At 38.4% G+C, this 24,300-nt stretch overlaps 1 protein-coding gene across 1 annotated transcript; it reads right to left on the reverse strand.

Moving 5' to 3' along the window:
• Window positions 1-223: 223 nt before the first annotated feature.
• LOC108711336 (very long-chain acyl-CoA synthetase) lies at window positions 224-23,001 on the reverse strand. The gene is made up of 10 exons (XM_018252974.2): window positions 22,445-23,001; window positions 19,438-19,647; window positions 16,550-16,708; window positions 6,496-6,620; window positions 5,263-5,457; window positions 4,612-4,702; window positions 3,601-3,799; window positions 3,167-3,264; window positions 1,362-1,492; window positions 224-628 (listed from the first exon to the last, which is right to left on the reverse strand). Exons 1-10 carry the CDS (start codon window positions 22,911-22,913, stop codon window positions 452-454), a joined length of 1,854 nt encoding a protein of 617 aa, XP_018108463.1. The 5' UTR covers window positions 22,914-23,001; the 3' UTR covers window positions 224-451.
• Between the last annotated feature and the right edge of the window lie 1,299 nt (window positions 23,002-24,300).

The raw sequence follows: 24,300 nt of genomic DNA on the forward strand, positions 1-24,300 counted from the left end.
CCATACACGGGCAGATAAAGCTGCCGATATCTGTCGTTTGGACCGATTTGACAGCTTATCTGCCCGTGTATGGGGGCTTCCGACGGGTCTTCCCGATCGATATCTGGGCACGATATCGATCGGGAAGGTTGGATTTTTACCCGTCGGAGCCGCTTGGCGCATCGTAATTCGATCGTTCGGCCGAACGTTCGAATTACCCCCGATATAGCTATGCCGTTAGTGGCATATCAGGGAAAGATCCGCTCGTTTGGCGATGTCGCCAAACGAGAGGATCTTTGAGTCTATGGCCACCTTAACTGTATGATTGGCTCCTAAAATCATATTCAATTCAATATTCAATTCTGATCTCTGTTTTTTCTTTATAAGTACTCAGTAAATGGAGGACAAGTTTCATTTTGAGCATATAATGTATGGCAAAATAAGTTCTTTTCGTGAAAACCTAAGCATACTTCTACAACTTCAACTCCTTCTGCTCAATTGCATTATAAATGTGTATGTCCATTGGTTTGTATGTTTTTTTACTATCATCCAAGAAATAAAGAGGATCTTTTATAGTCAGTGGATTGAAACCATCCTTTACAAGGGCCACTTTGCGTTGCTTGAAAGTGCCTGTAACGTCCATTTCATCCTGCAGCAGAAAAAAAGTTAAAAAAAAAACATCAACTTTTTGTCATCATCCAAAATCTTACAGTTTTTTTACATTATGATTTGCCAAAAAATCCAAACTGTTTGCTGGGGTTCTTGGGTCCTCCAGACAGCTGCTATTGGAGACATCTAATGGTTGCGATAGCATTCTTATGCTGTTCTATGTCCTTGTTCACTGCATATTGCATTATTTATCAAAATTTTAATTTGTGTAGTTTTACCACAACTAAACTCACATCTTTAAAAAAGCACGAATGACTAGTTATTTATTAAAAGATCCAGATAAAAAAAAACATGAATGAATCAAAAAATGTAACAAAGCCGAAAAAGATTAAAGCCTCAAAATCCGCGTGGTCGTAAGAATTTCTGTACGAAAAAAAAACTTCTAAATACAATTTGTCAAGGACAGTTGCCATTAACCTTTTCCATTACATTTAATAAATATTGGATTTTTCGTGGTTCAGATTAGTTTAAAACACATAAATAAAATATGAAAGTTATTGAATTGGCCCCTAAGTGACTGCAGTCTTATGGCTAAAACTGTACATTTTGACTATGGACCGATTTTTTTAAGGGAAAAATAATGCAACTATTGGCAGGTTGGCATGTTTCTGTATAAGAATTCCTGTCCATTTTCTTATAAAATTATATATTATATTATATATTACTTTAAAACTCTTATGATCTTTAGTAAATCTAGGCAAAGGATTTCCCACCTGAATTCTCACAAACCGAGGTCTGGCATAAGTAGGCAAAAGATCGGCAACTGTTGAATATAGTTTTCTCCCATCAAATTCTTTGCCTTCTTTTAGTTTCACGGAAACCATTCCAATTCTTCCTTCATGATCTGAAAGCAATATTGAATTAGAAATATACCAAACAGTTTCAATAATAATTTAAGCTTTATGTCTTTCGATTTATGTAAATGATTGACTATGCTCATAAACAACAAAAAAAATGAATGGATGATGACTCTCTATAAAATGCTGTTTGTTTTTTCACTGTTTATAGACATTTACTCAAGAAAAATGTTTTTTAGCTACCCCAAATTTATAGATCAAATCTTTGCATACGAAAAAACTTATTTTCCCCTTGTAAAATATAAGGATAGTTAAAGTCTCTAAGGTGGGAGACCCCACATTCAAATGTTAAGAGTTGGGGAGCAAGCATCCAAAACATTTCTGGGGTACCAAATAACGACTGTGATTGACTATTTGGTAACCCCTATGTGGACTGGCAGCTTACAGGAGGCTCTGTTTGGCAGTACACCTGGTTTTTATGCTACCAAACTTGCCTCCTAGCCTGGAATTCAAAAATAAGTACGTGCTTTGAGGCCACTGGAAGCAACATCCAAGGGATTGGGGAGAAACATGTTGCTTGCAAGACACTGGCTGGGGAACAAAACTCTAAGAAGTTATATGATCATATTAAATTGCAAGGGTATTTGCAAAGATAAATCAACTCTGAGACAACATCAATTATCATCATATTTCAAAGTATGAAGTCTGATATTGCTTACAATATGCAGCTTTCAATGAAGAAACTGACACCACTAGAAGTTTATAGCTGATGACATTTTATATATATATATATTTTTTTATTTTATATAGATATACATTTCAGAGTTTTTTTTTTTATTAGGCTTGTGTATTATAAATCACTATCTGTACCCAATGTGCTACAAATGTAGTTGGCTCAGGATGGAGAGTATCTGCTCCAGAAGGTTGTTACTAACCATAAACGTTATCTATGTAAGATAAGCAATATGCATTATACTTGCTTTAACATTTCTCTGTTGATCGGATACATACAGAATCCGTGTTGTTCATTCTCGCTATTTAAGAAAAATATGAAACTATAACTAAGGAGGGAAAGATTTATTTCGGTGATTTTGTATCCTCTTTCAGAGATATGTTATTTGCATAAACTCTCAATTTTGTTTCAGGCAATGTGGAGCCAGTTCCATAAAGTATATATGTTTAGTTTAGATTCATATAGTCTTTAGCCAACTCGGAAAGCTATAGCTTTACTCATTTTTGGATGGCACTGGCTATTTTAGTTCACACCGATTGCCTGTCTTGCAGTTTCTTAAAGACTATGACAGTGATAATTTGCCACACACTATTATCCAACAGAATTGATAAAGGAGCAGCCAGAGGCCCATGCACGGCTCTGTAAGCTGCCAGCTTGGTCTGGAGTGACTGTGTTGGCAATTTTATCTTCCAACCATGTACAGTCATTGGAGAACTTCAGAGATGCATCATGGCATATGTTTACTGTGTAACCAAGCTGGTAGCCTTGAAAACCTCATGGGAAACCAGTGCAGGATCAGACTATGAATTTCTAGCGTTCCCTGTGTCCTGATCTACCACTAGACAAGTCTTCATTAAATTCTTTGGTTTGCTCTACAGACTGGATATGGATCTGCATGCTTTAAATGCAAAAATCACTCATTTGTTTTGTATAGTAGTTATGACTTGAAATTTAAATTTGTGGCACTGTTAACCACATTACCACATACAAGGCACAGCAACACCATAAACATTTGCTTCTTCCACAAAATCGGACATTGCAACGATACTTTCCACTTCTGTTGTAGCTACGTTCTCCCCCTTCCAGCTGCAAAATGAAAGAATATTGAATTTACAAATGATGACTATTTTAATAAAAGCTCAATTTAAATAATACAAATGTTTTTTCCAATAGTATGGGAAGTGATGCATAATAATAATGAAATCATTTTATATTTTTGCCCTTGGACCCAACTATTTTGATCAGCCACCATGCAGCCGCAACTTTATTGCAGCCAGAAACAGGTTCAGTGGGTTGAGTGGTGGCTTCTACATCACTAATTGTCGACCCCTTTGGAGAATTAAACGAACTGTATAACAAATATACAAACATGAACACATCTCAAAAGCAGTTATATTTTATGAGTTTGGTTTCAGTTCTTACCGGAATGTGTCTCCCACTCGATCCTGAAAGTATATAAATCCTTCTTTGTCTATCATTACTAAATCCCCAGTGTTAAAATACAAATCTCCATTTCTGAAAACATTCCGGAGTCTCTTCTTCTCTGTTTGAGCCTTATCTCCAGCGTAACCACTAAATGGAGCCATTGCACTTATTTTTGCAATTAGCAGACCTGTCTCACCTATGCCAAAAACAAGTTCAATAGGTCAGTTTGTGTACATTTTTTGTGACTAATATTCACTATTATAGGACTTCAATTACTATTTGTCTGTCACAAAGTCATTAGCCAAGTTTTGCTAACTTTTAGCATTTTGGGCAAAAAAGCGAAACAATCGTAGGCCTTTCGATATAAGCAGAAAATGGTCATTGACTCATGTTTTCTTGCATCAATTGTTCTTTTCTGTTCAGTTGGTTTCAGAAATACTGTACAGACTTTTTCCAATTACTTTATCTATTTTCTATGTGTGACCATTTTTCTAATATTGAAGTGTAATTTTTTACCTTTCTAAAGCAGCTCTGAAGGGTTGCTGACTCTATAAACTGTTCTAAATGGACACATTTAGTTGATACATGTAAGAACATGGCTGAGTTCTACATGGGAGCAATGTATGACTTCCAGGCAAGATTTTTGGTGGATGTAATGGATCTGTGCCAACACGTGAAAAGTATCACATAAGAGCCATCCTGCCACTGGAAGTAGGAGTATATTTATAAATTAATGATTACCTTAAATTCTAATTCAGGTGGAGATCTGAAATAAGGATTAAAAGTATTAACCTCTAAAATTACTGACATAACTAGGACAAATACTTCAGACAGGGAGATGTATTATAGAGTAAAATATAGATAAATGCATCCATGGAAGGATGGAGAACAGTTATACATCATCATCTACCCTACAAATTGATTTATGGAGAGTCTCTGTAGTGAGTTGTGTTGTAAACATTTGTTATTAATTTAATTATTTCGTGAATTATAGCAAAAGGCTCCTACCTGTTTTTACGCTTATACAATTCCCTGAAGCATCTCTGGCCAGTTCATCCTTTTCCACATCATATTTAACAATTCCATATGGTCGGAATATCTGAAATGAAATGTTGGTGTTATCACATTAACAATTAAATAAAATGGGATGTCATAGTTAAACGACTGTACTAAACCAATAACAGTGAATTGAAAACCTTAGCCAGTGATGCAAAGCCAAGTTCATTGCAGTTTTGCAGTTCATAAATTTATAAACTGTGGGACAAACCTGAAAAAAAAAAAACCTGGAGGTTTGCACCCTGCCATGACTTTCTAAATCACCCTTACTCTTTTCAGAATTGAAAGTGGTTTAGTAAATAAGAGAATTGCTGGGAAAAATAAACAGCCGCTTCCAATGGCTACACTCAGCTCCCAGCTCTCCTAAGTTTGTGTCTCAATCTTTCACTCTGAGCCCCAACCCTCTCTAGCAGGCATAAGATCGAGCCTGCTAATTATTCCCAGGTGAGATTTTCTATGGGAATTAACCCACTCAGAAATGCTGTACATATGGGATTAAGACATGAACCTAGGGGAAATATATCTCCCTTCACACTGTGCTCCTGTTAAAAAAAGGTAATTAAAGGTAATTAAAATGATGAAGAAGTTTGCTGTAGAACTTACCTTTTGCAGGAAGCTGGATCTACCCATCGCACCTACTCTTCCAGTATAGTTAAAAAAGACAGCATTTCCTTCAGTTGCAGCATAAAATTCAAATATCTTGATTTCACCAAAGCGATGAACAAACTCCTTCCATACATCAGGTCTGATTCCATTTCCCACAGCAAGCCTTACTCTATGATCCTTATCGTTGTCTTTCTGAAAGTGGGGGACGCAGTACAGATAAAGCTACGGAACTTTTTTAAGGAGTACAAAATAAAGAGTGTTTCTTAGACTTATATTATATTAAGGTAAACTTTAGCTTACCAATATCGGTTTTTCTGTTGGTGATCTTGCAGGGGCATCAAAATATCAAAATAACAAAGCATCAAAGAAATATAGTAAAATGCAGGACAAATCCAAGGCAGTAAACTTCAACTGCAAAGTGCTTTACTGTGGAAATAAATGCTCTACTACATTTCAGGCTAGATTAATGGTCTAGCCTGAAACATTTTGTAGATCATTTATTTCCCTAATGAAGCACTTTGCAGTTGGAATTTACTGCCTTGGATTTGTCCTGCATTTTACTATATTTCTTTGATCGTGTTTCTTAGACTTAAAATGAAATGGTTGATCTCATGTCAATATCCCTTACAACACTGAATGCAGCATGGAGTGCTACTGCACATTAAAGTTTATTCTTAGAGGAAACTACAGTATTACTCTGATGTAGGCATTGATATTTTAAAGGTGTTGTTAACTTTTAGTTGTTTATAGTGAGAGGTTTTCATTTTTTTATTATATGTGGTTTTTAAGTCATTTCACTTTTTGTTCAGCAGCAGCAAATTCAGCAATCTGGTTGCTAGGGTCCAAATTGCCCTAGCAACCATGCATTGATTTGAATGAGAAAATGTAACATGAATAGGCAAGGGCCTGAGTAGAAATAAAAGTAATAAAAAATAGCAATAACAATACGTTTGTAGCCTTACAGAGCATTTGTTTTTTTATAGGGGGTCAGTGACCCTCATTTAAAAGCCGGAAATAGTCAGAAGGCGGCAAATAACGCAAAAACTATAAAAAAAATGAAGACAAATTGAAAAGTTGCTTAAAATTATCCCTTTCTATAACGTAAGAAAAGTTAACTTAAAGGTGAGCCTTTCCTTTAAATTTAGAAGTATTGGAATCAAGGTGTCCCTTTTCTTTACTGTTTTTTGTATTTGTGGGGTATTACACATTTGTGTATATTGCTTACTATACCTTAGGTGTGTTACACAGGTATCGGAATATCTCTCCAATATACTGGACAACAGTCACGTTGTATTTCCTGCAGTCATCCCAGAACTGACTGGCTGAAAATTTACTTCTCAAAACACAGCATGCTCCTGTGAAAGTTAAATGAGATTAATGGATTTCTGAACATCATGATTGACAGGAGCTTCTAGGAGTGGAGGTGATTGGCTGGAAGGAAGGCAGATGAAGGAAGCATTAATGAGATCCCATTTCAGCCTATACAAACACAATACACTGTGTGTGTTTTATGGATCACCAATACCCCTAATCTATAAGGAATACCCAACTGTCTGCCATTTAGAGTCCTAAAATTAAAAACAATGCATACGATTTTCCATGGATGATACTTCAGCTACATGTTCTTGGGTGCAATGATAAACTTTAAACATTGGAGTGTCATTGGCTGAGAAAATTGGTTCCCAAGAGCAATTCTACATCACTCTTTGCTTATTGCCTAAGGGGCTATGATTTGTGGTAACATGTTTCTGGCAACTCCGGCCTATGCTGCCCAATATGTAGGATTTGTATGCTTTGCAGGTTAAGGGTTAAAGACTAAGTACATATGCTACGAAGAGCACATAGACTAATTCTAACCTTATCACCATGATAATCAGGTCAAAGTCAAGAATATAGCAAATGCTGGTTTTTACACGGCAGGAATAAGTTAATTAATATAACTGGATAACATTGGAAAGAGCAATATTTAATAAAGACCAGGTGGATATAAAAATATGGCTACAAATCATGCAAAGGAGAGAGAGAAATATGCAATTTACAGCAGACTCTGTGGCTTATAAATATAATGAAAAATAAAATACCTTCAAATAAAATTAAATGCTCAGATTACCATATAAGATGTATGTAAACCTTGTTTTAAAAATCCTACTATTATCATACAACCAACATTGTTTCCACAACATTGCACCCTATTTCATTGGAAAATTTTTACAAGCCTTTATACAATCTCATTAGCCAACCTAATTATCCAGCTGGGTTGTATAATGTCCTGTAAATAAATGCTCAGTGGCCACCGATGTTCCTAAACGTTATGCTAATATTTTGTGGATTTTAGGGATGCACCGAATCCAGGACTCCGTTCGGGATTCGACCAGGATTCGGCCTATTTCAGCAGGATTAGGCCGAGTCCTTCTGCCCGGCCGAACCGAATCCTAATTTTGCATATGCAAATTTGGGGCGAGAGGGACATAGCGGTATTTTTTGTCACAAAACAAGGAAGTAAAAAATGTTTTCCCCTTCTCAACCCTAATTTGCATATGCAAATTAGGATTCTGATTTGGTTCCGTATTCGGCTGAATCTTTCGCAAAGGATTTGGGATTCACCTGAATCCAAAATAGTGGAGTCCTTCTGCCCGGTCGAACCAAATCCGAATCCTAATTTGCATATACAAATTACGGGCTGGGAGGGACATAGAGTGATTTTTTGTCACAAAACAAGGAAGTAAAAAATGTTTTCCCCTTCCCACCCCTAATTTGCATATGCAAATTAGGATTCCAATTTGGTTCAGTATTCGGCCAAATCTTTTGGGAAGGATTCGGGGGTTCGGCTGAATCCAAAATAGTGGATTCGGTGCATCCCTAGTGGATTTGTGTGTAAGAAAATGAAAGCACACTTATCAAAAAGGCACAATGCCTCGAGTCTATGCATTATTTAAGTGCCGACCTTCCAAACTATCCCCATGTTTAAATAAAAGTATGTAGAGCCCAGTGTCGGACTGGAATGCCAGTGGGCCCACCGGTAAACCGTGACCATGGGCCCACTTTCCAAACTATTATTCCTCCTCTCTGAAGTCAACCTCATTATTCTCCAAGTCTTTTATATCTACTTACTAGACTTTATTATTATTATTACTATACTTCCATTATTAAAGGGGAACCGTCACCCAAAAAAATTATTCAAAATCCTATTTTATCAGATTAGTCAAGGAAAATGAACTTTAATTACACTGTATAAATTATTTGAATCTTGTTTCCTTCAGTCTGGGAATTAATAATTATAGCAAACAGGCAGCAGCCATTTTGTGGACACTGTTATTAAGACAAGCCTTGCATCATCTCAGAATCTTGTTTGTGCAACAGAATGGGGGACCTGATGTCCATCCCCATGCCCTGCCTACACAGTTATATGGTAAAGAGAACTGGGGGAATGTGGGGAGAGCAGGGACATCTATGAAGTGCTGAATGGAAAGTGAAAGTTATTGTCTGCCCCGCCTCTATGCCACGGGCATAGAGGAGGGGCAGACAATATTTAATTGACAGCTGAGATTTTTAAATGAGCTTACAACAGTTATGAATGCTTTAATAAAAAATAGAAATTGGATTTCATGTTTAATTTGAAAAGGACTTTTATTATACAGATTTTAGTGTCTGGGTGACAGGTCCACTTTAAGCCTCTTTTTTACCATAAAGGAATAGGGAATGACCATGAAATAGGCCAAATGGTTAGAAACAGGGCCGCTTCTGCCATGAGGCAAGGTGAAACCCTTGCCTCAGGCGGCAGCGAGCGGCCAGTTACAAGGGGCGGCAAAAAGCCGCCTCTTGTAACTTTAAGAGCCGAACTTCCGGGTTTTAACCGTTCTAGCGCTCAATGCACTAGCGATACTGCCCCCTGAAACCTGCTCCGATGCTAATGTTTAAGCGCGGAGCGGGAGAGGAAGGGGGCGGCATCTGGGCTGCTGCCGTCGGCGCTGGTTAGAAGCAAGAGGCCCACTGACACCTGGGCCCACCGGGAGTTTTCCTGGCATCCCAGTGGGCCAGTCTGACACTGGTAGAGCCTTTAAGTCCCTGTGGCTGACTATGCACCCAAAACCATAAGTTTAATAGGATAGATACAACCTAATAATTCAGAGCTATATATCCAAACTTGCAGACAGTCTGCTTCAAGCTTTTTTAGATCTTATCAGTGCAAGATGCTTGAAACAGGGCTTCTGAGGGGGGAGGATTTGGAGACCTGCCAGTATTCACACATATGGGGAGGAGGGAGGCTGAATCTGAGATTTCTCTGCCAGTGATTTTAGAGAAAAAACAATGTGCGACAGTATCTAATGGGGAAATATAATAAAAGTCGGCAACGGAAAAACTATTAACAAAAGTTATGCCTTAGTGTGAACAAAATTTTTTATATAGCTTTTGTGAACCCAGAAACTATTTAGTGACCTCTTCCGACAGAATTTTATAGTTTGCGCCAATCCGCAGTGAATGTAATAAAACTTATTCCGAAAAAGTTATGTTTGCTCCAAAAGATTACGACACCTTCAAGCTCTCCTTAGTGTGCAATGGACAATTAAAATTTGTGATGCAATAACAGTTTAATAAGTAATTCTGTGTCAGCACACAACTCCTCCACTTATTTCAGGTGCACGTTCAGAGGTGGCCACCACACACCATAGATACTTCAATATAGAACACGAACAGCACCTTCTTGATATAATAAAAAGGCCTTTATTCAAACATGGCACAGACCAATCGTAGCAACGTTTCGAGCCGTCTCTGGCTCTTTATCAAGCTAACACACCTGGTCACAAAGACTTCCTTTTAAACAAGTAAAAACAGCGCCATCTATAGACAAAATAGCAACAAAGTAACAGCAATTTGTGTACAATATAAAGCATACTTGTATCCATTTCTAAATGTAGCCACTTGGCAAGGAGCTTTTCTGCTTTTCTTCAATAGTATGTGCTGGAGTCAATTACCTGTAAAAACACAACAATAAAAAAACTATAAAAACAACTGAATATCATATTTATAAAATGGTATGTAACTCATACTCTCTATTAAGGCCATTAGGTGTGAGGGTTTCCAGGCGACGAATCCAAAAGGCCTCCTTCTTGAGTAGCCTTTTCACTCTGTCACCCCCACGACGTAATGGGGGGACATGGTCCACCACTTGGAATCTAAGCTGGTGTATCCCATGTCCCATCTCTACAAAATGGCCCGCAACAGCTTGATCAACTTTTTTTGTTTTTATAGCAGATTTGTGCTCTCTAATTCTATCTTTGACCTGGCGAGTGGTCTGTCCTACATATAATAAACCGCATGGGCATTTTATTACATATACAGCAAACACAGTGAGGCAGGTATAATATCGATTAATATTAATAGGTGTACCTTTACGAGGGTGGTATACATGTGGGCCTTTCAGGCAATTTGTGCAACAGTTGCAACCCAAACAAGGAAAAGTTCCATGACTTTTAGAATGTAGTAGCAACTGGGTGTCTTTTTTACCACCAATAACGGATTGCACCAAGGATGACCCAATAGTACGACCCTTTTTATATGACATCATCGGGGGAGAATGGAAGCTCGGGATATTTGGAAACCCGTCTCTTAATACCCGCCAGTGTTTACGTAAAATGTTAGTTATCTGTGGGCTAATACTGTTATATGTAGTGACAAACGGTATGCGATCCATTGGTTTACGTGGGCGTCCCTGTAACAAATTCTCTCGGCTAGAGAGTTCAACTTCAGAGCGCTGTTGGACCAATAAAGGGGCAGGATAACCTCTATCAGAAAATTTAGATTGCATCTCATCCAATCTGTGTAGGCAAACCCCCTGAACACTTACAATTCGTTTCACACGTGAAAATTGTGCTTTAGGAAGTGATTTTTTTACTTGAATCGGGTGAAACGAATTGAAATGGAGTAAGGTATTTTTGTCCGTGGGCTTTGTATATAAATCCGTCAATAAACAGCCAGACATCATATACACCCTAGTGTCCAAATAGGGTATATCACTCTCACTGACATGTATAGTAAATTTAATGAAAGGTGAACATGAATTAATGGACTCAAAGAAATTGTCCAAGGATGACCGAGGACCCGCCCATACCATGAACACGTCATCGATGTACCGGAGCCATCGGAGACAGTGTTCACGGTACTGGGTATTAGTGTAAATGTAGTTCTCTTCAAATTGGTTCATGTATATATTGGTGTACGAGGGGGCCACATTTGACCCCATCGCTGTCCCTCTGATTTGGATATAGAATTGGTCCCGAAATAAAAAATAGTTATTGTAAAGAATAAGTTGTAAACACTCTAATACAAAATTTTTTTGTGAACCATCCAAATAGTTATCTCTGGCCAGCTCGACGCGTAGAGCCTCAACACCCCCATCATGTGGGATGGAGGTGTAGAGGCTCTCGACGTCAAGAGTGACCAAAAGCGTCCTAGGAGGTAAATGATTCATCTCACTTATTTTGCGTATGAAGTCCCCGGTATCCCGTACATAAGAGGCATGTTGTAACACATATGGGTTGACTATTCGATCTATAAAGCACGATAGGGGAGTCAAAATAGAATCTACACAAGAGACAATCGGACGCCCAGGGGGCTCCTGTAGTCTCTTGTGGATTTTAGGTAAGACGTAGAAAATGGGGTCTACAGGATGTTCAGTTTGTAAATACATTGCTAAGGTCATGTCTATAATCCCCGAACTCAATGCAGATTGTACCAACGTTCTAATCTGTTTTTTGATCAAGGGTAGAGGGCTGGAGGTAACTTGCTTGTACGTCATGTCATCCGACAATTGACGATTTATCTCATTGATATACGATACTCTATCCATGACTACCAGCGCCCCACCCTTGTCAGCGGGTTTTATAATTATTTTGTCATTAGACATTAGCTCTTTTAATGCCTCATTTTCTCCATAAGTTAAATTATGTGAAACATAATGACTTTCCCCCTTCCTACATCTCTGCTCTAGTGCAGCCAAATCCTTCGTCACATTCTTAATATAAGCCTCCACAAACACATTATTAAGATCAGGGGAATACTGGCTGGGTCTTTTCAAACTTAAAGTATGCCCAAGGAATATCCCTGGTGTATCAGCAGGGACAGACCTTTCCCTGTCTGCAAACTCAACCTTTAATTTAAGTGTCCGAAAATTTTTTTGCAAATCAATGTCCAATTCAAAAAAATCAGGTGTGGATGTTAGTCCAAATGAAAGTCCCCGTTCAAGAACCTGTAAATGTAAAGGGGTTAAAGTCACTGAAGAGATATTTACCACCGTTTGGGTCTGCGTCGGTGATGTGGATATCTGTGTTTTCTTGTGCTTACGCCCTCCACGCTTTCTTCCTCTGAGGTGGCCGTTGTTTGCGACCCACCTAAAAAAGACATTGAGGCAGTGGATGCAGGGGATGTTTGAGCCGACCCGGCTCCTAATACCGCCTCCCGTTCCGGCAGCTCCCTTCTTGTTCTTGGCGCATATGGAGGTTTCCTCTCCCTTGCGCTATCTGTATTGCGCTGCTGTTTCCATCTGTAAACGGTATCCGCTGTATAGTCGCACGCATCGCGCTGGAACTTACTGCGCTTCCGGGCTTCGACCTCTACGCGGAACTTTGCTAGATGGTCCGTCAGTTTAGACATCCCACCAGAAACTGTTGGTAGAGGAAATGCGTTCCGGATAGAGTCCTCCATTTTACTCGTCTCCTCCTTAATATCGGGTAATGCCTGCTGCAGATGTTCCATAGTAAGAAGCATTAAGTCCAACGAGCATTTATTAACAATCGCCTCCCATTTATTACGATACTCCTGCTTATCCGAGAACAATGTCGGATGTAGCTGCACTCGTAGTCCACGTGGGACTCGCTGCAATTTAACATACTCGGCAAGAGTTCTTAAATGCAAGTCATAAGCGATGCATACTTTAAGTTTGAAAAGACCCAGCCAGTATTCCCCTGATCTTAATAATGTGTTTGTGGAGGCTTACATTAAGAATGTGACGAAGGATTTGGCTGCACTAGAGCAGAGATGTAGGAAGGGGGAAAGTCATTATGTTTCACATAATTTAACTTATGGAGAAAATGAGGCATTAAAAGAGCTAATGTCTAATGACAAAATAATTATAAAACCCGCTGACAAGGGTGGGGCGCTGGTAGTCATGGATAGAGTATCGTATATCAATGAGATAAATCGTCAATTGTCGGATGACATGACGTACAAGCAAGTTACCTCCAGCCCTCTACCCTTGATCAAAAAACAGATTAGAACGTTGGTACAATCTGCATTGAGTTCGGGGATTATAGACATGACCTTAGCAATGTATTTACAAACTGAACATCCTGTAGACCCCATTTTCTACGTCTTACCTAAAATCCACAAGAGACTACAGGAGCCCCCTGGGCGTCCGATTGTCTCTTGTGTAGATTCTATTTTGACTCCCCTATCGTGCTTTATAGATCGAATAGTCAACCCATATGTGTTACAACATGCCTCTTATGTACGGGATACCGGGGACTTCATACGCAAAATAAGTGAGATGAATCATTTACCTCCTAGGACGCTTTTGGTCACTCTTGACGTCGAGAGCCTCTACACCTCCATCCCACATGATGGGGGTGTTGAGGCTCTACGCGTCGAGCTGGCCAGAGATAACTATTTGGATGGTTCACAAAAAAATTTTGTATTAGAGTGTTTACAACTTATTCTTTACAATAACTATTTTTTATTTCGGGACCAATTCTATATCCAAATCAGAGGGACAGCGATGGGGTCAAATGTGGCCCCCTCGTACGCCAATATATACATGAACCAATTTGAAGAGAACTACATTTACACTAATACCCAGTACCGTGAACACTGTCTCCGATGGCTCCGGTACATCGATGACGTGTTCATGGTATGGGCGGGTCCTCGGTCATCCTTGGACAATTTCTTTGAGTCCATTAATTCATGTTCACCTTTCATTAAATTTACTATACATGTCAGTGAGAGTGATATACCCTATTTGGACACTAGGGTGTATATGATGTCTGGCTGTTTATTGACGGATTTATATACAAAGCCCACGGACAAAAATACCTTACTCCATTTCAATTCGTTTCACCCGATTCAAGTAAAAAAATCACTTCCTAAAGCACAATTTTCACGTGTGAAACGAATTGTAAGTGACCAGGGGGTTTGCCTACACAGATTGGATGAGATGCAATCTAAATTTTCTGATAGAGGTTATCCTGCCCCTTTATTGGTCCAACAGCGCTCTGAAGTTGAACTCTCTAGCCGAGAGAATTTGTTACAGGGACGCCAACGTAAACCAATGGATCGCATACCGTTTGTCACTACATATAACAGTATTAGCCCACAGATAACTAACATTTTACGTAAACACTGGCGGGTATTAAGAGACGGGTTTCCAAATATCCCGAGCTTCCATTCTCCCCCGATGATGTCATATAAAAAGGGTCGTACTATTGGGTCATCCTTGGTGCAATCCGATATTGGTGGTAAAAAAGACACCCAGTTGCTACTACATTCTAAAAGACATGGAACTTTTCCTTGTTTGGGTTGCAACTGTTGCACAAATTGCCTGAAAGGCCCACATGTATACCACCCTCGTAAAGGTACACCTATTAATATTAATGGATATTATACCTGCCTCACTGTGTTTGCTGTATATGTAATAAAATGCCCATGCGGTTTATTATATGTAGGACAGACCACTCGCCAGGTCAAAGATAGAATTAGAGAGCACAAATCTGCTATAAAAACAAAAAAAGTTGATCAAGCTGTTGCGGGCCATTTTGTAGAGATGGGACATGGGATACACCAGCTTAGATTCCAAGTGGTGGACCATGTCCCCCCATTACGTCGTGGGGGTGACAGAGTGAAAAGGCTACTCAAGAAGGAGGCCTTTTGGATTCGTCGCCTGGAAACCCTCACACCTAATGGCCTTAATAGAGAGTATGAGTTACATACCATTTTATAAATATGATATTCAGTTGTTTTTATAGTTTTTTTATTGTTGTGTTTTTACAGGTAATTGACTCCAGCACATACTATTGAAGAAAAGCAGAAAAGCTCCTTGCCAAGTGGCGACATTTAGAAATGGATACAAGTATGCTTTATATTGTACACAAATTGCTGTTACTTTGTTGCTATTTTGTCTATAGATGGCGCTGTTTTTACTTGTTTAAAAGGAAGTCTTTGTGACCAGGTGTGTTAGCTTGATAAAGAGCCAGAGACAGCTCGAAACGTTGCTACGATTGGTCTGTGCCATGTTTGAATAAAGGCCTTTTTATTATATCAAGAAGGTGCTGTTCGTGTTCTATATTGCAATAACAGTTAAGGCAGAATATTACATGCAATTGTTATTCTCTTTGTGACTTTTATTACATCCCCCCATTAAAGATTTGTGATTTGACAACCTTGAACTAAGCAGGACAATTTTTCAAATGAATAAGGCCCTACTGTTGCTTCTACTATCACTGATTGAGCATTAAAGGAGAACTAAAGCTTAACTAAAGAAGTAGCTATAAATGTTGTACATTATGTTGGGCTTCTATACCAGCCCAAGGCAACCTCAGCCTTTTAGCAGTAAAGATTTGTGTCTCCAAAGATGCCCCAGTAGCTCCCCATCTTCTTTTCTGCTGATTCACTGCATATGCTCTGTGCCACTGTCAATTACTGAGCTTAGGGACCCACTCACAATATACAGTACACATAGAATAGAAATGTCACAATATAAGGCTGATTAATAATTAATACATACTACATGGCAGCACAGAAACCAGTGCAAGTAGAATTTAATAATCAGCCCTGTAGCATCAGCTTATATTACAGACCAACCTCATTTTCTGCTTGATAATTTGCAATGACCCCTAAGCTTAGCTTCTCAACAGTTGCTCAGAGCCTACTCTGTCGCAGAGACTTTCCAAGATGGTGACCCCCTGTGACAAGTTTGAAGTCCAGGATCATTGCTGCTGTTGAGATGCTGAACATTTAGGCTGGTGCAATAAGTTCAGTATATAAAATATGGCATTTTTAGCCATATTTATTTTTATGGCTTAGTTGTCCTTTAATACCTCTACATTAATACCACAGCTCGCTTGCAGCTCAACCAAACCTATATGATGTTGTTCTTATAACCATCTTAGTTACAATTATGTCAGTATAGATGAATTACATACAGTATCAGAACAGTTGTATCCTTCTTATATCACAAAGCTTTATTTATGAATACATCTTTTATTGCTATTTTATTTATTTATTTATAAGTTATTACCTTTTTGAATACATCCCCGAACCCCAATCATCAGGCCAGCGCTGTGGTACAGAGGCAGTGGAATGTAAACCACATCTGTTGAATTCAGTCCGGCTAAAGTTGAAAGTGAAGAGCTCATTAAGAGCCGGCTGTGAGTTACTATAGCAGCCTTGGGAAGACCTTTAAAAAAGAAAAAAGTTATTTTTGCTTAGTTATATTCAATCACATATGTTGTGCCCAAAGATGATAACGTGATCCCATATCATGCAATCTCTCCGAAGTCAGGTTATTTCTGTACAAGTCATATCTCATTATGTGTTTGCACTGAGCAGTACAGTGTGAAAAGTCCACAAAGGCCTAGGTCTGGGTGAGAGTGCAGATAGTATGAGGAGCGCTAGGTTTTCCCAGTTCTATAACAATGGACTTTAAATCACCCGTAGGTTTCTGCTTAAATGGGTGGTTCACCTTTAAGTTAACTTTTAGTATGCTCAATTCTATTGGTCTTCATTCTTTATTTTCATAGCTTTTAAATGATTTGCCTTTTTCTTCTGATTCTTTGGAGCTTTCAAATGAGGGTCACTGACCCCATGTAATAAACAAAGGCTCCGTAAGGCTACAAATGTATAGTTATTGCTACTTTTTATTACTCATATTTCTATTCAGGCCTTCTCTTATTCATATTTCAGTCTCTTATTCAAATCTATGAAAACTCCAGTTTGCAATTTCAGTAATCTGGTTGCTGGGTCCAAATTACCCTAGCAACCAGATTACTGAAATTGCTAAGTGGAGAGCTGCTGAATAAAAAAGCGAAATAACTAAAAAAAACATAATAAAAAAGGAAAACCAATTGCAAATTGTCTCAGAATATCACTCTCTACACTATACTAAAAAGTTAATTCTAAGGTGAACAAACCCTTTAAAGCATACCTACTAAATTAGGTAGGTAGGATGAGCTGAGATTTGGAGGCATGAATCCTGGGTGGAACTGCACCACTTTTTTACAAGTACCATTTAAGAATAACACATCTGTCGTAAAACAAATACATTCTGATTTATATTTGATAGGAAATGCGTGAATATTGAGTTAGGTGATTTTCTGGGGTAAACAAACATTTAATTATAATTTCGAACTATCTCCGCTTGTGTGAATTCCCCTTTCCAGATAGCCATAGTAATTAGGGACAATTTTGGTGCTACCATATAGTAAACTTTGTGAAAACTTGAAAATTGTATGTATTGTATATGTGATAATAGATGAAACCATGTATGTGCATTAGAAAATAGTGACCATAATTTAGTTAACCAGCTCTGGAAACTGTTTTTGCTATCATTTTGTCTCAATACATGGAATATGGAACTTCATCACACTTTACTTACAACTTCCATATGGACGCATCCTTTGCCTTTGCTTATATCAGTTACTAATTACTTGCATATACATTGTATAATAATCTACTATGATGCTTCTTGCAAACTCAAAGTCTATTGTTTTTATCTGACATTTAAGCACCATACACTGTTTTGCGCTATTATCTTAAGGGGATGTCTGGGGGGTTTTATAACATGGACTGTGGACTGTTTTATGTATTTCTTTTAACTGTATGATATATTATCCTATATAATATTTGCTATTAATTTATTTAAATGTGCAAACACAGAGGAACAATGTAGTTGATTAGTTCATCCTTCACTCTACAGGGCTGCACCTTATTCTACTGGGTATCTCGAGAAAGACAAACTGGGTTTCCACAGCTTTAAATAAGTATGTTAATTACATTTAAAGGGGAAAGAAAAAAATGAACTGTTGTAAACATACTCTCTTTTGCCCTTTTGCAATTTACATTTGTTTTCTTTTCATGGTTCCTGATGTTAATGGTTTTAGGGCGTTTAATTCTGCTAGGCAGTCTTCTGCACAGGAGCTTTCTTCGAAGGCCAAGACCTTAAGGGGCCCATTCACTAAGTTCGAGTGAAGGAATAGAGGAAAAATATGTTTTTTTTGGCTACTTCGACCATCGAATTGGCTACTTCGACCTTTCGACTACGACCTTCGACTTCAAATCAAACAATTCGAACTAATAAATCGTTTGACTATTCGACCATTCGATAGTCGAAGTACTGTCTCTTTAAGAAAAAACTTTGCCCCCCTAGTTCGCCACCTAAAAGCTACCGAAGTCAATGTTAGCCTATGGGGAAGGTCCCAATAGGCTTTCCAAGTTTTTTCTGATCGAAGGATAATCCTTCGATCGATGGATTAAAATCCTTCGAATCGTTCGATTCGAAGGCTTTAATCGTTCGATCGAACGATTATTCCTTTGCTCGTTCGATCGAACGAATTTTGCAAAATCCTTTGACTTCGATATTCGAAGTCAAAGGATTTTAATTCGCCATTCGAATATCGAGGGTTAATTACCCTTGATATTCGACCCTTAATACATCTGCCCCTAACTGTCTATGTACTTTCAATGTGTTTCCTGGCTTCAGTTAGTTGCTGATTGTCAATTGAGCCAAGAGATTGGTGTTAGAAGTCTAAACTGCAAATATTTTAGAAACAGCTAAAAAGAAAAGTGATCCTATGTTGATAATGATCCTGATTTGTAAAATTTTTCTTCATGCCAAAATGTACCATGAAATAAGGTCTTAGAGCGGAGCATTATTACCTACATGTTTCAGTAGAAGAAAGTAAAATGTAGAACAAGCTGGCATCATTTTTTTTGGGGATTGTGGGCAGCTTCACGTTCCTGGTAGTTGCTGCCCCCTGTACCACATGCAAACATGAGGGAGGGGTACAGTTTGTTTTTTATAGGGTGGAAACCTCAAAATAGTACATGAGGCATAGCAGTGGTGTTCCCTGTGTGACATGCCTATTGTAGATAAAGCATAGATTGCAAAAATGATGTAAGAAGTTTTACCTGTAGTTCCAGAAGTGTAAATATACAGAGCTGTGGATTTGGCGGTGACATCTGATCTGTACGACTTAGGAACAGGGTTGTCAGAAGCAGCTTCCACTTTGTCAAGCAGACTGTCCACCCCATCTGTAGCAGATTCTCTGCTTACATAAAATACCTGGACGTTTTCTTCTTTTAACATAGGCAGCACTTCCTCCACTGCACTCCTTAGTTCTAATCAAACAGAATATGTGGCTTCATGAAGATTGCATTTACATGCAATAATATGAACAACTCTATACCGTAAGGAATGTTGGTACTGTAGCATATAACAGTATTCAGTATGCCAGGGTGCCCATTTAGTTGCTCATTTAAAGGGACCTTATGTTGATCAGTTATGGCTTTGAAAAGTGTATTTTTTTTCTGATAGAACCAAAACCTGAGAAACAATTGAATCAGAAAAGCACCTTATGAACACAATAAAGTCTGGGCTTTCTTCATGAGATTGCAAATGGATGTAGTCCTACTGTAATATGGAAGTTGTATCTGCTGTAGCATATTCTGACCACCACATTTTGTAATAAAAGACACTAAGTTTGCCCAGGAGCAGTAAGCCATAGCAAACAGTAAGATGTTTGAGTTTAAACAGATGACCAGTAAATACTTATTGTTGATTGGTTGCTGTGGGTTATTGGTCCTGGGTAAACGTAGTGCCTTACATTACATAACCCCTACAGAATCTTATAAACAGTGGTTGCTCTTTGCACATTAACCTTTTGTATCCGGATAAAGGAAGTTCTCATAAGCATCTGCTTTATGTATTATCAGTGCCATAGTAACAAAGAGGGAAAGCCAGAAGATGGCTGCTTATCTGTAGCACTGCTATAGTTCTACACTCTCTTGCTGGCATGCACAAAATCTGTGCACTCTCCACTCCAGTATTCACATTAATTACTGCCCACAAACTTCCCTATAAATAATAATATACATTTATAATAATTACAATATAATAATAATATAAATGTTTTTATCCATACAACAATAACTAGGACAAAGTTCATCATTATGGTGCTGTAAATTCATCAGGGAAAAAAATTATTCTGACAGAGAAAGCAAATAACTCACATACAGAGCACTGACCAAAACATAACGAGGGAAGCCTTTTGCAATGTCAGTGCGGCTTTATTTCTACATACAGTGCGTTACATACAGTGGGTGTGTAGACAAGTCCTACGCGTTTCGTGCCCCTATACCAGGCACTTCCTCAGGGTACAAAGTGCATCACGCGCGAAAGTATTTAAATAGTCTTACAAATTCAGTCAATCAACCATTTAAAGGTAAAGTGCATGTGAATGGAATAAATATTTAAAAATGTTACATACAAGATAGTGAGATACAAAAAAAACCATCAATGGAATTGGTGTGTAAAATACGTAAAGTGCTAGTGCTAAATAATAATCTATTGTGCCATATCATTTACTATTACTATAATGATCTTAGTTTTTTTGAAAAGGCAAATTAAAAATTACTATGTACAATCATATTATATTGCATATACTTGTGCATTGGGATCTGTGTATATAATTCCTAAGTAAATTAAATGAACTAATCAATGTCTCATGAATTCATAAAAACCTCTACTACATATACAGTTCACAAACGAATTTAAATGAATTAAATGAACTAATCAAACATTCCATGAATTCATAAAAACAATTACATGAATTTGATTTTTAATTTGCCTTTTTAAAAAAACTAAGATCATTATAGTAATAGTAAATGATATGGCACAATAGATTTTTATTTAGCACTAGCACTTTACGTATTTTACACACCAATTGCATTGATGGGTTTTTTGTATCGCACTATTTTGTATGTAATATTTTTAAATATTTATTCCGTTCACATGCACTTTACCTTTAAATGGTTGATTGATTGACTGAATTTGTAAGACTATTTAAATACTTTCACACGTGATGCATTTTGTACCCTGAGGAAGTGCCTGGTATAGGGGCACGAAACGCGTAGGACTTGTCTACACACCCACTGTATGTAATGCACTGTATGCAGAAATAAAGCCGCACTGACATTGCAAAAGGTGTCCCTCGGTATGTTTTGGTCAGCGCTCTGTACGTGAGTTATTTATTTTCTCTGTTAGAATTTTCGGGCGAGTTGCCGAAATCTGGCGAGAGCCAGCAACCAACAACGAGATGCTGTGCTGTGGTGGGCTTCGCCATCAGTCCCCGTATTACCAAAAAAAGTTATTGTGGCTGTTGGAGTGTTGTTGTGTTAACTCGTGGCCTTGATTCTTTGGGACATGATTGCGATCTGTAATTTTACAAACAGCATTCCTAGCAACATATCTTTATGGCTTTATGGCTTAACTAAAGTAAATACCTTTAGTACATTAGATTCAAATGGAAACAAAAAAGTTCTAACTAGTCATTAGTACTGAACAGTGGCACAACTAGCAGGGGTGCAATGGTGTCCCCAGCCCGCATCCCCTTGGGGCCTGCTGGAGCCATGATAACTCTTATTGTGGGTGTCAGGTCAGGGGGAGATTTTTGGAGATTGATTTGAGTGTGTGTGTGCGGTGACTAGTTATTCCACTGATACTAGATTTGCATGTGTCTACCTGCAATCAGATACATATAATTGCTTAACATGGAGATAAACTTATTGCATTCAGTCACATGGCACATGATTGTACTGTGATATATTATGGGCCAGAATCCATCGATTAAGAAAAAGTCATCTCATCGTTTATCATGTGAAAACTCATGAACAAGATTCAATTCAAGGTTAAATAAACTTTTCTCCAAATTCAGTTCCAGTTTTTTCCCATATACTTCAATGGAGTTTTCATATGATAAACAGAGAGATACGTTTTTCTGAATTGAATTGCAAATTAAATCTCGTCCGTGACTTTTCTCGCTATAAACCTTTTTCTCACTGAATTGAATGTGTCCCTACGTTGGCTAAATTACAAGACTCCATATTTTTGACTTCTGGGAAGAAAACAAGAATTTACCTGGAGCAGCAATTAGCACCTTTGCTCCGCTGGATCTGAAGCAGTGAAGAAAAGATTTTGAGCGAATGTTATAGTTCAAGCAAGCCATAGAGCATCCCAGTTTGTATAAACCCAACCAGATCCAGATGTATGCAGGCTCATTACCAAGGAAAAGTGCAACACAATCTTCCTGTTTCAACTTGGAATGGTTTTTCAGTGTCCAGGCTAACTGATTGCTTTTAAGATCAACCTGCTTGAAGCTATATGCCTGATCTTGAAAAAGAATAAAGTTTTCATCAGGTCTCGTGGATACTTGTTGCAGAAATATGTCCAGCACGGTACGGGAGGTTTTTATGCATCGTTCTACAAATCGAACATAGCGAAAGACTTGGAAAGAGAAACGAAGATCCTGCCACAAGTAAGGCAAGTATATACGCCTTAGCAGCCATAGAATAGGAAGCCCCAGCAGAAATGTCTGCAGAACAGACATGTTACTTATACAAGCAGAAACACAGGCAAAGAGGAAAGAGTGAATCCCATACACAGCAGGGCATAGGCTGTGACAGAATAAATGTGTTACACAGGAACGCTGGATTGTACTCTGAACCTTTAACATTGCATGTGACTGTAAAGATCTGATAGTCTCAGTTTAACCTTTTCAGTACCTTTTGCACTGTCACTGGTGTGGCAAAGACTTTTCGAACCCCTTCCCAAAAGAAAAGCAAAGCAACATGTTTACATCTGGAATCTATTTATGAGCTCAGTAAAAGTGCAAAGCACTCAACTAAGCATGCTTTGCCACCATTCACAATGGTTCTTGTGCCCATATGTGCTCCTAACAACTTTGCACCAATGTACCCCCTAGCCCAGGGATCCCCAACCTTTTTCACCCGTGAGCCACATTCAAATGTAAGAAGGGTCAGGGAGCAACATAAGAGGATGCCAACGAAGGGCTGTGATTGGCTATTTGGTAGTCCCTATGTGAACTGGCAGCCTACAGGAGGCTCTGTTTGGCGACACAACTGGTTTTTATACAACCAAAAGTTTCCTCGAAGCCTGGAATTCAAAAACAAGCACCTGCTTTGAAGCCACTGAGAGCAACATCCGTGGGGTTGGGGAGCAACATGTTGCTCAGGACCACTGCCCTAGCCTATAATGCACAAATCAAATGCATGCCCTGATGTTTTTTCAGGACATAAGACAGATGGGTGAAAGCATCCATATAAATCTGCTAAATCTATATATTCTGAACATTTAGTATGGTACTCTAAAGCATTATAAGCCATGCTTATGTGATTTATAGAAAACACATAGTCAAAGTTATTATAATTACTTTTATTAGCTAACATGTTTCTCTCGAGTCTAGAAAATTAGAGCTGCATACATTACAAATATATTAACTCATTAATACATGATGGGCAAATAACTGTTGCAAGTTCTTTTAAAGGGATATATACCCCCTTTTTTGACACAAGCTCATTCAGTTGGACCTATACACAAATACTGAGTCTGAAAGGACAAGGAAAGTTAAACTAAAGATGTAGGCTAGAAATGTTGTACGTTATGTTTTGGGCTTCTGTACCAGCCCAAGGCAACCAAATTCCTTTTAGCAGTAAAATAACTTCATGGCAGCACAGAAACCAGTGCAACTAGCATGAGAATTTAATAATCAGCCCTGTGGCATCAGCTTATATTACAGACAAACCTCATTTTCTGCTTGATAATTTGTGACGACCCCTAAGCTTAGCTTCTCAACAGCTACTCAGAACCAACTGAGCTTGTGAGTGTCACTGACACTTTCCAAGATGGTGACCCCTGTGACAAGTTTGAAGTCCTGGATTATTGCTGCTATTGAGAAGCTGAAACTTTAGGCTGGT

The sequence above is a fragment of the Xenopus laevis genome, chromosome 3L (assembly GCF_017654675.1).
Source record: "Xenopus laevis strain J_2021 chromosome 3L, Xenopus_laevis_v10.1, whole genome shotgun sequence".
In the NCBI taxonomy this organism is placed as follows: Eukaryota; Metazoa; Chordata; class Amphibia; order Anura; family Pipidae; genus Xenopus; species Xenopus laevis.

Coding starts and splice junctions, on each gene's coding strand:
- LOC108711336 (XM_018252974.2), bottom strand. CDS start 22,913: ATGTCTGTTCTGCAGACATTTCTGCTGGGGCTTCCTATTCTATGGCTG. Junction 5,458..6,495: donor ACCTGTGTAACACACCTAAG/GTATAGTAAGCA, acceptor CCCCACTTTCAG/AAAGACAACGATAAGGATCA. Junction 3,800..4,611: donor TTGTATAAGCGTAAAAACAG/GTAGGAGCCTTT, acceptor TTTTTGGCATAG/GTGAGACAGGTCTGCTAATT.